The sequence below is a fragment of the Syngnathus acus genome, chromosome 21 (assembly GCF_901709675.1).
Source record: "Syngnathus acus chromosome 21, fSynAcu1.2, whole genome shotgun sequence".
Lineage (NCBI taxonomy): Eukaryota > Metazoa > Chordata > Actinopteri > Syngnathiformes > Syngnathidae > Syngnathus > Syngnathus acus.
The window spans coordinates 6,604,257-6,621,156 of NC_051105.1; the positions used below are offsets into that span (position 1 = coordinate 6,604,257).

The 16,900-nt window shown below is 42.0% G+C and overlaps 1 protein-coding gene across 7 annotated transcripts; it reads right to left on the reverse strand.

Annotated features, from left to right (window-relative positions):
* Positions 1 to 127: 127 nt before the first annotated feature.
* gsk3ba (glycogen synthase kinase 3 beta, genome duplicate a) lies at positions 128 to 16,863 on the reverse strand. 7 transcript variants are annotated; one of them, XM_037240132.1, is made up of 11 exons: positions 16,118 to 16,863; positions 12,315 to 12,544; positions 10,637 to 10,720; positions 6,416 to 6,526; positions 6,048 to 6,178; positions 5,852 to 5,958; positions 5,672 to 5,769; positions 5,493 to 5,588; positions 4,482 to 4,695; positions 4,272 to 4,370; positions 128 to 3,919 (listed from the first exon to the last, which is right to left on the reverse strand). In XM_037240132.1, exons 1-11 carry the CDS (start codon positions 16,203 to 16,205, stop codon positions 3,849 to 3,851), a joined length of 1,329 nt encoding a protein of 442 aa, XP_037096027.1. In that variant the 5' UTR covers positions 16,206 to 16,863; the 3' UTR covers positions 128 to 3,848. The 7 variants fall into 7 exon arrangements, with proteins under 7 accessions (XP_037096027.1, XP_037096026.1, XP_037096031.1 ...); XM_037240131.1 differs by having other exon boundaries at positions 5,481 to 5,588; XM_037240136.1 differs by having other exon boundaries at positions 4,482 to 4,668; positions 16,118 to 16,862.
* Positions 16,864 to 16,900: the final 37 nt, after the last annotated feature.

The window sequence follows — 16,900 nt, forward strand, 5'->3', positions numbered from 1 at the left end:
AAAAGAAAACATGAAATAAAAATGTTCAGTCACAGAGTCATTCAAGTAGTACTGTTATATGGGATTTTTTTTCAGAGTCTTTTCAACAATTGTCTTTTCTTAAACCCAGTTAGCACATTGTGCTACGTTACTATGGAACACGAGTATCTCCGCTTGTTTTGTTTTTTTGGCAAATTTTGTGGTGCTTTTATTGAAGTAGCTATTTAGGAGAGGGGAAGTGGTACTTGTGGAGGGCTGCAAAATGTTTGTGGGTGCAAAATTACAGCAAGCAGGAGGCGGGAGAGAGGTCGCATGACTCGAACCCTTAGGTGCTACTGAATACTGGACTAACCTTCCCAAATATGTCAGACATCCAGTAAAAGGAAAACAAGTTGTTACTACCTACGTTTTACAAGGACTACGAGGGCCACAATTAAGAGGGGGGTGGGTGGGGGTCAATTTCTGTGACAAAAGTCGCAATGTTATGAGAAAATGCTAATAGAAAATAATGAATTAAGTGGCTACAGTTGTAAGCTTATGAAAACAAAGTTGGACTATTGTGAGAATTAAGTTGTAACGATACAATAATATTGCAGGTTAACAGTTGTAATATTCCGGTGATAGCTGCAATGTTACGGAATTTTAATACTTCATAAAATAAAATATAAAATAAAATAATGAGAGACTAATGGCGTAATGTAATGTTCAAGAATGAAGTGGTAATGTTATGAGCAAAAGTAGCATTTTTAGAACTTGGGGTATAAGTTAGTTATAATAATAAGTGATAAGTTAGTTAGAATAGTTAGAATATTAGGACAATAGCTTGTACTGCTACGAAATAAAGCTGTCATCTGACGGTTAACAACAATAAATTGCAGCAATATGAGGCTAAAAGTAATAACAAAAAAGAGATAAAAATGGATTATTACAAGAGTTAAGTTGTAATGACACAAGAAAGGCGTTTACATGTTACAAAGGGGGCGGGGATCATAATTTACGAGAAGAAGTGATGATACGAGGAAAAAGTGTATTATTACAACTGAAACTGTCAACGTCATTATTGCAATGTTACAACTTTTAACTTGTAATCACTTTTTTTTAATCTTTCAAGAAAAAGAATATTGCAAGGACAAAGGCGAGATGTTATTACAAAGCATGTGAGATATGAGATTTAAGGCATAATGATGCATGGAAAAAATGTTTGGAGAAAGTTTAGAATATAAAGTTGCGATGATCAAAACTCACGTCAAAATGTATTTTACAAAAATAAAGTTGGGATTTTGGAAGGGCTTACGAGTACAATCATTTATTTGTTCATGAGAATTACATTTTTTGTTGTCGAATTGCAATAATTGGTCGAATAAGACCAAGTGTTAATGGTCTAAGTATTTAATTTTTCATGCTTAATTTCTTAATGAAACTTGTACCGAAACCATGACATCATCAAAAGTCATCACTTTTAGCTCATGTTTCAATTTGTGATAGGATTTAATTGTCTTTCAAAATATATTTCAACTTTAATCTGGTAAAATTGCAATTTAATTCACACCAATCGCTTCTTTGTAATTTTCTCATTTTGTATTACTTTCATTTAATACATACACAATACTGCCCTGCATTATTTCAAACAACTTTGGTCATTACTACTTAATCCTCATGTAACATTAACATTTTCTCCTGGCAACATTTCAACTTTGCTGCAATTCCATCACTTTCGATTTTTTCTCCCTGTGGCCCTGATACACCGTCATAATACTGTCCTGCATTTTCATTATATGTACAGTCATTTTTTATTTTTTTTTATTTGAGGTCCTTGTGCAGACTACTGCGTTACTGCCAGCTTGTGCGCGTGTCCCAGATAAATCTATACCACCTACTCAAACAAACACTAAAAGGAAACTATCCTTACTATTAACAGTCAATCAACAATCTGTATATTACAATGAAATGTGTTTTTGTGTGCATGTGTGGGGGTGAGGGGGGGGTTCAACAGCACCAAAGGGGGGGGGGGGGGGGGGAAGGGGCGAGTCACGATTACTGTAGGGGTGGCGACAAGGCGAAAGTGTATGAAAGCAAAGGCACTCCAAACTATAGTTACACTATACATGACTAGTTGTCATTACAAGATCTACTGTACTGTACAGGTCAACATCGGACATATGGCTGGATAAAGATCATCGAAAATATCCATCAACTGCTCAACATTTGCCCTGATTCTGCTGTTGGTGTGTTTATTTTCTCTTTTGCTTTTTTTAAACAGTACATGGGTCTGTCTGCATATGTACATAACACAAAAAGAAAGATGACTTTTGGTGAGGAGCATTTATATTGTATTTACAGTTCGGGCTTTTTTTTTTTCTTTTCTTTCCTTTTTTGTGTGTTATCAGTTAGAAGATGCTTTGATGGGCTTTGGCAAACGCAAGTAGGAGCCAAGGTGGATGACTTAGTGGTTACAAAGGGCTCCTTGGAGAAGGGTGGGAAACCTCAGTTTGTCCAATCAGGGGTTAGTTTAGTTTTTCTCGTAGGACGCCATTTTTATATTGGTGCACTTTTAGCCAATCGGCAGCCATTTTAGGTTGTCCTATGAAGGGCCATTTTAGGTCAGCTGCAATTTGTTTGGCCAAAAAGGGATCAATTTAGTTTTTCTAATGTCCTCCAAAGGCCACACTAAAATAATAAAAATAAAACCATCTGTATGATGGATCATTCGTATACATCATGAGCATTTTTGAGCTACATTTTTCATGCTAGTGAATTTGTATGTCTTATTTTTTAAAGCATAGCAACGTGTGCATGGAGAAGGATCCCCCACCCTGATCCACCCACACGTCAATAAAAGATGATGAATGGAAAACGGGGGGGAGGGATGCTGGGATTTTAGCACATTTCAGCAAAACTAGGGGGGGGGATTGTTTGTCATCAAACAGCAAATATTGCCGCCTCTAATGATGGATATGAACTCACTCATTAACAGACTTCTGAACCGTAGTAGTTAATATACATATATCTATATATACTTTTTATACATAAGGAAAAGTAATATATAAATTGTGTATGTAATGCAATTTTTTGTATGTATATATTATACAAGCACACAGGACCAGATAAACATGTCACATCTGACGCAAAAAAAATAAAATAAAATAATGGCCCGAGCGGGGTCGAAAAATATTTTAAAACAAAGTTGAGTAAAACGGCTTGCTAAGCAGTTTAAAAACAAGCCCTGGCTAAAGGAAAACAAAATTCCCATCTGGATTTGCTTCTTTGCACATGCATCCGTGTGTGTGTGTGTCTGTGTGAGGGTGAGTGTTGTTTGTATGTGTGTGTGTGTGTGTGTGTGTGTGTGTGTGTGTGTGTGTGTGTGTGTGTGTGTGTGTGTGTGTGTGTGTGTGCTTGCACAAGCCTCATGCCTAGACTGCACCCCAGCCAACCCCGGCAGCCCCATCCCCTAACCATTCTCAGGCCATGCATTATATAGGAGGAAAAGTATTAAGGAGAATTGGGGTGGTGAGGATGCCATTAAATGGAGCAAAGTGTAGGGGGCGGGCAGGGCTGGTTGGGCGTAGCTTCAGATTCTTATTCTTTTTTTTTTTTTTTTTTTTTTTATAATACATACAATCGTCCTGGAAAACATTAGCAGATGAGCTTTGTGTGCACAATAAAGTGTACACACCTGTTTCTCTGTGCCGCCGCCCCGCCCACTGAGAGACGGCCAACAACTGGATGGCAAAGGGGGCTCGGCTCGCCTTGTGGGGGAGCTAAAAGGCAGATTTTCATTTGCGGTTGTAGCCTGTTGTGCCGACCGGGTCAACAGTGGGGAGGCCGCGGACTGGGGGCTGAGACCGGGTGGGCGGAAGATGACGGCGTGCTCAGGAAGTGGAGTTGGAAGCCGAAGCCGAGGCGGTGGTGGTGTTGGGGACTCGCTCTGTGTTGCTGCCGTCTGTGGACACAAGGTGGCCATATTGTCAACAATTTCAGGAAATCTTTGGACTTTGAACCACTGTCATGTTCAGCAAACAAGGCAGGCTCAAGGTTGTGCTTCTCACGCTTATTTCGTGACTCACAATCCCCCTTTGGACACGGCTTCGCAGCAGCCCACAGACCTGGACTATTACTTGGTCATACAAACATTGGGGTTTAAGAGAGTTTTGATTTTGTACATCAGAAGCAGGTTTGATTTTGTACATCAGATGCATCCACCACTAGACTCTAATCATTTGTTTCTGGTGGTTACAAAATGTTTGTGTTCCTAGTTAAGCAATGAAGCGGCTGGAGGGCAGCATGACTCTTACCTGTGGTGGCAGAGGGGTTGGTTGGGGTGGAGGCGGCAGCCTGACTGCGAGCATGGGCGGGGATGAGTATGGAGGCTAAAGACGGATTACTGGACAACTCTGAGAGAAAACAGACAAAACATACGGTATTAAAGCGGATTGTGGGTCTGAATTCTGTTTGCTGTGATTGTTGGTGTGTCACTTTTACACCTGATGTAATGCGTCACAAACCTTGGGTGGTAAAATTGAAGAGTGAGGGTTTCTCGCGACCATTGGGCAGCTTGACGTTCTGGTCACGTAGCTCATCGAAGAAAGAGTGTGCGCAGGCCTCCAGGGGCGTGAGGCGCGCGGTGGGCGTGTATTCCAGCAGGCGCGAGCACAGGGCGATGGCCTCTGGGGGCGTACGCGGCCGGAACACCTGCACACCCATCGCACACACAGACGTCTGTACAGTGATCACACACACACAAGTCAAAAAACACAACGGCATATTTCTGTTTCATGGGCACAAACAGCATGACAAGGCAATATGAGGCGGCAGTCGGGCGAGGGCAAGTGTGCTACGAGGGCTCCCTCTGGTGATGCATGACAGAATTACCGCCTGAGTAAAGATCAATCTTCAACTTCAATACATTTGCATTTAATCATTAGGAACGGTTTGTTTTTAAACTTTTATTCAGTATAGTTAATGCAACCTTTATATGGAATGTATTTGATTTGAATCCATGTTTGGGTCATTTTAAGCAGTGTTGATGTTTAAACTGCTTAAAGTTGAAGTTGCTTACAATGTTTATATTTAATATATATGTTATATTTAATAACACGTGGGCCTACTACGCGACAGTATTTTATTTTAGTATTAATACAAATTATTATTATTTTTTTTTTTGCAAAGACTGTTTTCCTGACGTGTATGCATGCAATATGATAAAGACAGCTTGAGTTTCAATTCTACCTTCCAGATGTTTACGAAGCACCACCGCAGTATTCGACTTTAGTTCTCTGCCCAACTTGAGTCAAACTCAATCCCAATTTCAAAAATCGCAAGACTCCAGTTCAGGAAATAATCTAGTGATGAGTTTCACACAAGCCTGCCAACCAGTAAATTATCATATTCATTTTAGAAAATTGTTTGACCACAGTAGCAAAAATGAAGCCGCCCCACATTGAGTGTAATGACAACACACATGCATGAAGTGGTATATTAGAGAATAAAAAGGGCTCCTGTACCTGTTGACTCACCTTAGTCCAAGGATGGGCCTTGATCTGGGGGAATTTGAACTCTGTATAATTTGGATTCATCTCGCGGATCTGCTCCCGGGTTGGTGTGCCGAGAACCTGGAATGAACAGATGAAAAGCTCAGTCACAAAAACGGGAGTGGTGGATTGCGACTTTAACTTTTGGCAATTGCGTTTGTTACCTTAATAATTTCAACCAACTGATCCACACCACTGTCACCGGGGAAGATCGGTTGTCCTAGCAACAACTCTGCTAGCACACAGCCTGCTGACCACACATCTGAAAAGAAGGTTGAATTCAAGTTTAAGGAGACAGATGCAGGCGTGGCAATTAAAAGAGTAACGGGAGGGCTCACGCTTACCTATGCTGGAGGTGTAGTCAGTGGCCCCAAAAATGAGCTCAGGGGCTCGGTAGTAGCGAGAGCAAATGTAGGACACGTTGGGCTCTCCGCGGACAAGCTGCTTGGCACTGAACAGTTCAAAAAAAAAAAAAAAAAGACAACTTTAATATTCTGCTTAGTGTGAGGGTCCCAAGGTCAGGTGACCACAGCGTCCCACCTGCCAAAGTCGCAGAGTTTCAGCACAGCCGTCTCGGGATCCAGGAGCAAGTTTTGAGGCTTGATGTCCCGGTGGCAGATCCCGAATGAATGGATGTAGGCCAGACTTCTGAAGAGCTGGTACATGTACAGCTGCAAACAAACCCACAACACATCTTTAAGTATGAGAGGAGGCGGAGTTTGCGTTGACACTCGTGTCAGTGAAATATTTGATAGGTCTTGAGTAATCTTGTGAATAATGCAGTCATTTAGTGAGTTTTTCTTCTTTCTCTCTTATGCCAGGTAAAAATAAATAAAAAAAAGAATAGTATTGAGGCAGAAGGTAATTGCTAACATGAGCTGCGGTAGTATTTAGACATGACACAGTACCTTGACATAAACCATTGGCAGAGTCTGCTTGGCTCGGCTGTAATGTCTGGCCACTCTGTAGACCGTCTCAGGAACGTAATCCAGAACCAAGTTCAGGTAGACTTCATCTTTCTGTTCGTGAGGAGCACAGATAGAAAAATTTTTAATAATTCATGCACAAAGTATAGTTGTAAATCAGACATCACTGTAATGCACATACATGAGTGACACTCAATTTAATGCCTCTGTCTTGCCTTTCCCTCTGTAGGGTTCATAAAATGTCTCATGCTGATGAATGAAGCTTCTTGAGTTCAGATATAAATTACGTTTTTCCCCCAATGTCAAACTGGGGCTCCATTGTGTAGGGTATACCCCCCCCCGGGGCAGGAAACACACACGCATGCGTCACAACGTCCTGTACTCCAGAAGACTCCTCAGACACTGATATCATTTCCTCCATGGAGGAGTGTGAGTTTGCGCACGTTCTTTTTTGGAGCACGCTGACCCTGAAGGGACACAGGGGTCACGCTATTATTCTGGGACGACTTCCTTTTCCCTTCGTTTCTGAATAGATCCTGGCCAGCATTTTTTTATTAGTTGGTTTTGTATACTTCAGAATTCATTGTGCTGTGAGCATCAGGCGTCTTTCACTAAACCACACCAACAGTCACAAATATAGTAAATATTCATAAGAAAATCACTTCTACATCATAAATATAAAACAATAAAATTAGAGATAGACCAAAATGTTTTTTTTTCCAGGGCTGATATTTTATAACGTTTATTGGTAGTCGAGGAGGCCGACAGCCGATATTTGGAGTCAATATTCATTTTTTAGTGAAAGGGAAAACAACATTAAGGAAAGACAGTAACAGAGCACGAAGAGGAACAGACAGCAATGATGAGCATCATTTCCCAAACAACTTTCAGCCCTCTGGTGGCTTCAGGTGAACATTAATCTGGTGTCATCCCACTGCTTGTCGACACCCATTGATAACATTTGCCACTACCTCCCGCGATTACCACTCAAGCTATATTAAGCCTAGCAACAGCAATGACTCACTTCCTGCCTGGTTACAAAGCCACTTCCTTGGCTGGATCCCAACAGGGTTACAGCCAGGCAGCGACCTGATTGGCCCACTTTTGCTAAATAATTCAGATGCCAATTTGCTGGCGTAGCTACTCACACACCTGAACAGCGGGTTCAGTTGTCAATCATCAAGTGTTACCACATGACGCTGTGTCAAACGGAAATATCCGGCACGTCAAGTCGACTGCATCCCAAACGCGCCACATTACGTAGGTGGCGATGTAACATTGTGGGTCGAACTAAGAAAAAACAGGGGGGTTAAATTTAACACTAGGGTTTCGTCAGGATTCACAGTGTACGATGGCAAGTGGAACAATCTTCATTTTGTCTGGCACAATTTGAATAAGCGTCACACTAGGGTGGAAAAAAACAAGCTGCATGGAATTGGATCTCTTCGCATTGGAATGAGAACTCTTCTAAATGTGATACGCGTTGGATATACACCAAACGCACAGATCAAATATAGCCTGTTAAGGTGAGATTGACGTCGTCCAAATTCAGCAATCGCTAATCTACACACAGTCGTGCTTGCTCAAATAGCACAAATAAGCACACAAAAAAATAGGGCTTTCACTAACTCACCTTTTTGTAATCTATTATTCTATCGATTACTCTGGGATGATTACTTCTGTGTACTGCCCAGTTGGAGTGTGCTTTTTGAGCCGCTGAGGATTCACTCTCAACTAATTTGCTACCTAAAGGAGACCAACATGACATCACCTTGGGGAACTTTTCAACTACACTGTTGCAACTTGACCTCGGAGCAGCATTATTGTGCTCAATAGATTGCTTACAACAAAGTTGAGAACATTTAGAATAATTAAAATTCTTCAAAAAGATACTTATATTAATAAATGAAATAATTATATTATACTTATATTAATAAATACAATAAAAAGGTACGATTATATATATTATACTAAATAAATAAATAAATTAATGTATTAATCCAAATATTAATTCTTTATATTATATGTTATTATACTTATAGCAATAAATAAAATTAATTATTAATCCAATGTCAAGAAGTTTATCAAATCAATGTCACACTCACTAGTGAGCATATTATCAAAGTGGTGAGCGGGTCAAAGCACACCACATGGTAGGGGTTACATAAGACTGCCGAAACACGTGCTCACAAGGGTTCAGACTCATTTCCCAGGGTCCAAGTCAAACACTTTTCCAAGTACTTTCAAGATTATTCTTCAGCATCGTAACCATTGGCAGTGTATTGCAAACACAATTCTGTTAACTAATAGACGAGGGAGTCAAGTTTGTCGTACCAGGTCATCTAGTCAAACCTGGTTGGGACAGTCACTCCTAAAATTCAAAACCAATATTTAACACTAGTAAACACTGTAGAGACTTTGGAGGACATGCTCTCACATAAAAACTAGTACGGTAGTCGTATTAGCAGCAGCAGTCGTAGTGGCTGCTTGACACAGTTTCACCCACCATGAACTCTTACCCAAACTTGTCCTGTCCATCTCTTATCTCGTGCCCCCTTAAACCCACTCGATCCATTCACATTTTCGCAAACAATCCCGCTCAAAAACTTACTACTCTCAAACGATGCTTTTAATGGGTGTGTGGCTTTATTACACCATGCATTTATGCGAAATTATACACAATTAGTAGACTGTTCTCAGTTTGTCTTACAACAAGCGAGTCTACATTTTAAATAAATAAATAAAAAATGAAAAGATTGTCACTACAGAATGCAGATTTCCACCAAGGCCTGTGAAAAGGTGACAAGGGTCAGAAATCTTAAGCGCAATCGCGCTCTATGAAAGAGGAGGTTAATGACATTGGACGACAGCCCTGCTTATCCCCTCTAAGCTGCTAAGATACTGCTCAGCGTTTGCTCAGATTTATGCCTGAATCACCTTCCATCTGATTAAACGTGGTGTGGTGCTATATCAGCAGTATTGTTATTGGGATCGAAGGCGGCTCTACTTTAAGGTAAGCACGCCTGAATCACCTAAGTATCCTAAAACCTATCTGTGCTTGTCAGGTCAATGCACACATGGTGTGACCGCATGGAGGGAAGTTCTATAATTAACAGACCCCCCCCCCCCAGCTCTTGTTCAGTCGCCTCTAGGGGCTCACACACTGTATCCTCTTTGAAATCCCCAGCGGACATCTTTTGGCTTGTGGAGGTACTATGTAATAAGGAAGCATTCCTAACAGCAGAGTCATGGTAAAGTTCCATACGAGTGCGTGTGTCTATATTTAACACACGCACTGTTTGCCAGCAAAGCCCGTGACGCCAGCTCGCCTTGTGATCTCGCCAGGGGACCACCGCCGCGCAACAGGCAAGTCGAGTCGGGCAGCCGACAGGGACTTCCCTTTATGCCAAGTGCTGATGAGGGCGAAAGGCTACACAGAAGTAACAGCTGGGTTCATACACCTGCTGGGACATAGATGAACAAATTATAGTGTCACCTCTTATGGACGACTCAAACTAGGCCATTCAAACTGTGCTTCAGCCTATTTGACATCTGAAGTCCAGAACATTTGGCCAGTGTGAGTTCTCGGATGCATAATCAAGATTGATCCACTTTCTTTCCTGTGGCACACTTGAAAGAGGCGAGCCTTGGTCAGACACGAGGGGCCGTGGAAATGATTCATTCATAAGCGATCCTTGGTTTAGGACAGGCCCAGCGTACAAGATTAGGTAAAGCCACACTTTTTTTGTTTGGTGGCTTTAGATTTGTGGCCAAGTAGTATAGTGACTGCAATTGACAAATTATGACTTCACTACAGCGTTAGCGTAAATTAGTAACGCATTAAAGTGGGTTGTGACTTTCTTGCATATCCTCATTACATTGTTGCCGTGGGGGGAAAAAATATTCCTTGCCGGTTATTTACGGTAATTGACAACTTGCGTAACTGAAATAAACAGAACGTGGACAAAATTGAGAGTTAAAAAAAAAAAAAGACATCTGTTGCACACAGTTTATTGATGTCCGTAGATGTGTGCAGCGTCCCCTCAAAGCATTAATGTGATTGCTCACACATGGACAGATGGATGGATGGACGGACAGACAGACAGACTTTTGCAACTAATTCTTGCATTAAACATGTTCAGGTATGCCTGATGCAGTGACTGCTAAACACACGAGACAACTTAAAATGGTGCAATAACTCACCTTGTCTCCACTGGAATAGAAGAAGTATCGCAGTCGGACAATGTTGCAGTGGTCCAACTTCCTCATAATCTGCAGCTCACGATTCTTTAAAAAAAAAAAAAAGACAGATACAGTTATAGTTTATTCTGTGTCAAAGAGGAGGAAACATTGCTTCCAGCTGCAAAATGTTCATCTTTTGCTTTGTTAGCTAGATGACAATAATGGCACATTATCTGACGCTGCTTTAGGCTATATCCAGTGTGGTTTGAAAACAGATTTCTCCACATGAAAACTCAACACTGGCATGGGAAAAGGCTTTTGGAATATTCAGCGAGATCCTCCCATTAAAAGTCATATTTTCGTGAAAACACCCGCTACGTGCGTTTTACATTAATATATAAGTTAAGCAATGAGCAGTCTTCTGCTTTTGAGAACCAGAGTAATTCCATGTGTTGCTCATGCGGGGCTAATTTTGTTCACCAGATAAAGAAAATGTTATCCCTCACTAAAACACATTATCTACTCAGGAGCGACCACAGCGTCTCTTCCCGAAAAATCTAATTAACCCTGAAGGAAAATGGCTCCTTCCTCTCCCTTTCTTGCCCGCCGAAATGTGACATCAATGCATGTAGGTCACAAACTATTGTGCTCTGCAGGAAACACCCGTCTTATGGTGGTGTGTCTAGGAGCGCTGGGTGGAGGAGGAGCATGGGGGAGGGCTGTCCAGTAACTACTGGAGTCATTCAGCCTATTCTGATGAATGAGTTACATAAAATGGGTTCAAATTAGCAAAAGGAATATACAAGCCCCGGTAAATCCAATGTTTGGTCATTCTGTTTCATTCAAATTGGAGTTTTAGCCACTCTTTGGTTAGGCACACAATAATTAAACCCATTAAGCTATCTTCAAAACGTCATTCTCGAGAAGGCACTCATTAGCGACAGCTAAAACGTTCCCATTTTGTTCTTGTGTTATATAGCCTTTGATGAATAACAAACACTACATTGATTTTCATAATCTTATTACATTGAGAGTAGACATTATTTTCTCTCATGTTACTCTCGTGAGATTATCAGCAGAAGCTAACAGCTATTGGCTTGCGTCAGCACCGACCGGTTAGGGCTCCATTTTCTTGCGCTCAGGATGCCACTGCAACACTCATGGACATCAACTACATTTATTATACTTGGTTTAATTTAATTAAATAAATTAATTTTAGAAGCATCAACTAGAAAAGGTTCAATTTTGAAAGTTTGTAATATGGACAATAGAGGTATTTTATTCATAGGAATAAGCCAAGCGAGCTTTTGATTAGCGCACTGCTGCTTTGGAATTTTTCGGTGGAATTTGTGATACCAAAAAAAAAAAAAAGAAAAACCCCCGACGTATCCTTTTGCAACGTGTGTGCGCAGGAGCGAGCAAGTGCTGGTTCCATTGCGAGCATCTATTTTCCAGGAGGCTGAAATGTGATCCCTCATATGTGTGCAGAGGGGGGCCTCTCCCATAATGCATCAGTAGCACCATCTCTCACTTAACTTACTCAACACAGACTCTTGCGGAGATTCAGATGAATAGATTTTTTTTTTTTTTTTTTTTTTTTTTTTTTTAAAAGAACTGTGACTCAGGCAATTTTCATGTTTTCACAGGTACGGAATTTTACGGCGACGCCTTCCTTTAATGTGGGATTAACATAATTTACCTTAAACCTCTTGTCTTGCAACACCTTCTTGATGGCCACCAACTCTCCAGAGTCACACAGCTTGGCCTGGTAGACGACCCCAAACGAACCGTTGCCGATGACTTTGGTGTCCGTGTAGCTGACCTCCTGTGGCCGGTCGGGGCCTTGGCCTGGAGTGGCCATCACTGTTGTTACCTTGCTGCCATCTTTATCCCCTGAGAGAGACAGACAGTCATTGGGCGGGCGTGGCACTGCAGGTGAGATAAAGTTAGAAGAAGTGAAACTCTGGAAGGACATGGTTGTTTGTGGTTATCAGCTGCGGCTCAGGTTTTCAAACTACGTGACAGCGAATCATGGGTGGTCTCAACATCTCGTCCAATTTTGTTCCACGGCAACGCTAGCTCACGCACACGCCTTCATCCTTCGACTCACGGTCCAGTTGCTCGCTATGAAAACCGACGACACACGGTTGATGATGATTCCGGAAGGCAGGTAGCAGGTTTGGGTTCTCTGCCTTACTTGGTCCGAGTAAACTATTGTGGAATCAATGGAGCCAAGACAGCAGTTGTACGATTCAGCCTACTTAAGTCAGGAAGGCCTTTCCAAGCCGCCTCTGCACTTCCTCAAACTGTGAGAAAAGTCCGTTGGCACGCACCCGATCGCACAGGGATTTCTCACAACTAAAAGAAGCGTGCAAGCTATCAGGATAGCAAGGGAAATGCCGTTTTTTTGGGGGGTGGGAAAGATAACTGGATATGGACTTGAAAATGAGAAAAAGTGGTTCCTTTTGATCCCATGACTTGCAAATGGGAAGCGAGGGGGTGATGTAAAGGGGGGGGGGGGAAATGAGATAGAAACGAAGGGCTGCAGCTTTGAAACGCTACACAAGCCGGCTCATTGTTCTTGGTCAGCTGTTTTACCCCCCCCCCCAGCAAAGGTGGGTGTGTCAACGTATGGCGCATGAGCCCTCACTCCAGGAATATAACAGCTGCAACAACCCAAGCTGACTGAGAAAATACCAAGATGTGCAAAATTGTGATATAGGCAAAATCGACCTACTTGGAAGAATTTAAATTGTCAAACTTTTTTTTTTGTTTAACAAATATTTCCTCCACCTACCGCCCTAAGACAGCTGGGATAGGCTCCGGCACGCCCACGGGCCTCGTGAGGCTAAGCGGTTTGAAAGAAGAACAAACGAACGAATGAATGAATTTTTTTGCATTTCCAAACTTTTGTACTGTATGTATGTATATATAGATATATTTTTGATCATCTATTATTCATTTAGAGAATTTGCAATTAATTTAAAATTGTCCAAATCCTCTGAATTTCAGTCTCTCAACAAAATGTACATGTAAATGTACATTTAAAAAATATATAACAGGATATTTCTCCAGGACTGTAGAGGTGATGACACACAGAAGTGAACAGATGTCAGATAGATAGATATGGAGTAGATATTGATTAGAAGATCAGTTATCAACCCTAAACAGCAATCATTAGACCATCTCTACGATTACGCGTGCCATCATTTTTTAAATTCAAACTACTCAATTTTTGTCAGTCAATTATGTTTTTTTGAGTTCAAATTCAACAATTTGCACACGCGTAACAAAATAAAAGTTGGACCGGAATAAACTGGTGGATCCTCAGCGGACACTTATATGTACACTCACAAAACTTAATGCAATAAAAAAAAAAAGTATCGCAGAAACCCTGCTTGTTCATTAGACTTCAATTCTTGTCTGCCATGATGGCCTTTCTTGCTAATGACGAATAGCTGCACTAAGTGCATCATGCATTGACAGTTTGAATCAGATAAATCCATTTGGCCTGTGTTGCTGGATTTGCCTTCCAGCTTCAAAGGAGCTGCTTGTAAAATAATTAAACAACCAAAACTGTACATTAATATTACATTTAGACGTTCTGTTAACATGAGTAGTACTAAAGATGTTCTGTGTGATGTCTGCAAAGATTCTCAGTCAGCCAGGTCATGTACAGCAATCATCAAAGTTTGGCTTCTTCAGTTCTAAAGGAGGCGTCCAATGAATACCAAACCAAAAAAGCCATCACTAAACAGAAGAGGGCGTTTGAGGCATTGCAAATTGACATCTGCAGGACGGTTGTTCGCTAACCATATCAGGCAACAACAAAAACATCTCAGATAATTCAAACTAAAGAACGCTTAAAATTTTTTAAGAACGCATCAAATTCCGCTCTAAACCTCAATGCGATGCAAGATAATTCGGACAAAGTCCATCTTTACATCAACAGGATAAAAAAACAACAGCTGACCATTTAACAAGACTGGACAATGTAGTGTATGAAGCACACAGATAGCAATATCTGCCACACGGGGAATGATTAGCTCGAGCCCCCAGCATATTCATGCATTCATGTCTGGGGCTCCTTCTGGTGAGCATGTCTTGGCCACCAGGGGGCAGTATAATACTAATAGTAAAAATTTATTACTATATTATGAGCAATAATTACTCACAACTAATGCTAATAATTCAAAAAGAAAAGATTCACTAATAAGTGGCTCAGTAAGCTGCAAAGGATGGGAACATTGATATAATGCCTGTCAACATGTGTTGCTGCGCCATTGGGGTTTAAATATACATTGTCTGAAGGGTTATATCACAACTTTGACGCTATTTCCGGTAGCCCGTGTACAGCATACAAAGTTATATGATGTTGGGTTAAAACGCAATGTGTAATCCTGTTTTATGTTTAATTTTTCAGTAACCTCCAACTGGGAGTGGCAATGAATAAATGGGAGGTGTGAAGCTTTCCCAATCGATATTAATTAACACCTATGTAACCAAATGAATCAAAGAAAATAAGTCCATTCATTTAGAAATGCTTAGTGTATTGATTTTTAATATGTAATACAAACTTGAATATTTTTCTGATTTTTTTTTTTTTTAGTTTGTCTTTTGGAGCCTATCCCTGTTGACTTAAAAATAAGCGACCGGATTTACCCTAGACTGGATACCGGCCAACTGCAGGTCACAGACAGCCATGCTCACATTCACACCCATGAACAGGTTACAGTCATCAATGAACATAGCATACATGTTTTTAGAATGTTGAAGGAAGGTGTAGTGGCTGCAGAAATCAAGAACACGCAAACTCCACTCACCGTGGCCAAGATTCGAATACTTCCACTTGGAAATGAAAGCAGTGGGCCACCAAGTTGCCCGCAATGCTTATGACATGAGTGGTGTGTATTTTTGGATCCATGACTGAATTGGCCCTGATAAGCAAAAGGCTCCACACCCCACATATAGAATGTGATCAACCTGAATGCAGCAAGGAGGCCTGCATCTTTCCTAGACTGCCACTAACGACGCTGCAGCCGCACGACACGTTTCAAGTAAAAAGACATACTTAAGGAGAAATCTTTTGCCATGGATTCCTCCAGCCTGTGCAGTCATCTTATGGGCGCACCTTAAGCCGTGACAGTTGCGTAATCGCCTGCCTGCTACTGGCCCTGCCTGCTGTGTTAACACGCGCACAGCCTATGTGGCAACCCGCATGACTCATCTTCCAAATGGTCCATAGTACCGTAATCATCATTGTCGCCACGGAACCGAACAGAGGTTCGCGTTCGACTTCCAAGGCCGAGGACCGGCCTGTCACGCTCTGAAACGAGTGAGGGAAGCACCTCATGCGGGATCCGAGCTAAGCTAATCGGCGGCTAACAGTTTGGTTCGTTGGGGGGTTACGGCTGGAAGAGGGTGGGGGGGTTCGGTTGGTTGGGTGGAGCCCACACCGACCGGGCCCGGTGCAGTGCAGGCGGTGTAGAGTAGACGACTTACTGCTGACTTTCATACTGCCGAAGGCGGACGGCTGCGGTACCGGCTTGCAGCTCTCCGCGAAGGATGTGGTCCTGGGACGACCCGACATGCTGAAGGCGCTCGATGGTGGTTCTCAGAGGACTTGCTTTAGCCACTGATGTGATCTCTGAAGCTGTTCATCCAAAAAAAACCAGGGCAGGGAACGACAGCAAATCAGTAGCTACGAATGAGTAGCTACAGAGGGTGAAAGACAGACAGGAGACCCTCGCCTAATAAACGAAGCCTTTCTGTCCAAATCTCTGCATTATCCCCTTGCTTGGAATCTTTCAGTCAAGGGGGCCCTTTAGAAAGAAACGTCTCCTCCTAAAATTGTCATGAATTGGGCCTCCTTCGTGGGTGCGTTTCAAAAACAAAATATTCGCTCCGAATCCAGGGTGAGTTTCACAAAGATGCTAAACTTAGCATGTAGGCTAAATGCGGCGTTTTGTGGCCCGTCCAGATCCTCTTCATATTCCAATGTGGAGCCTCAGTGAACCGACTGCCATGGCGGCTCCCTCGCCGTAGCCGACCGAGCCTTGCAGATCGTCCACTGGCAAGCCGTCTAGTTTACCCCCAAAACGTCTAAGGGGTTCGCAAGATGCACCGCCAGACAAAATCTTAGCATAAACCGACGTTGATTCCAGGTATGACTTCCAAATAGAACAGTTAGATAATGGAGAGCGACGATACTGGATTTCTTTTTTTATTCCTTCCCCATAGGTCTCGGGCTCGCCGTCTTTGTCACTACGCACGTTAGCTACGCCG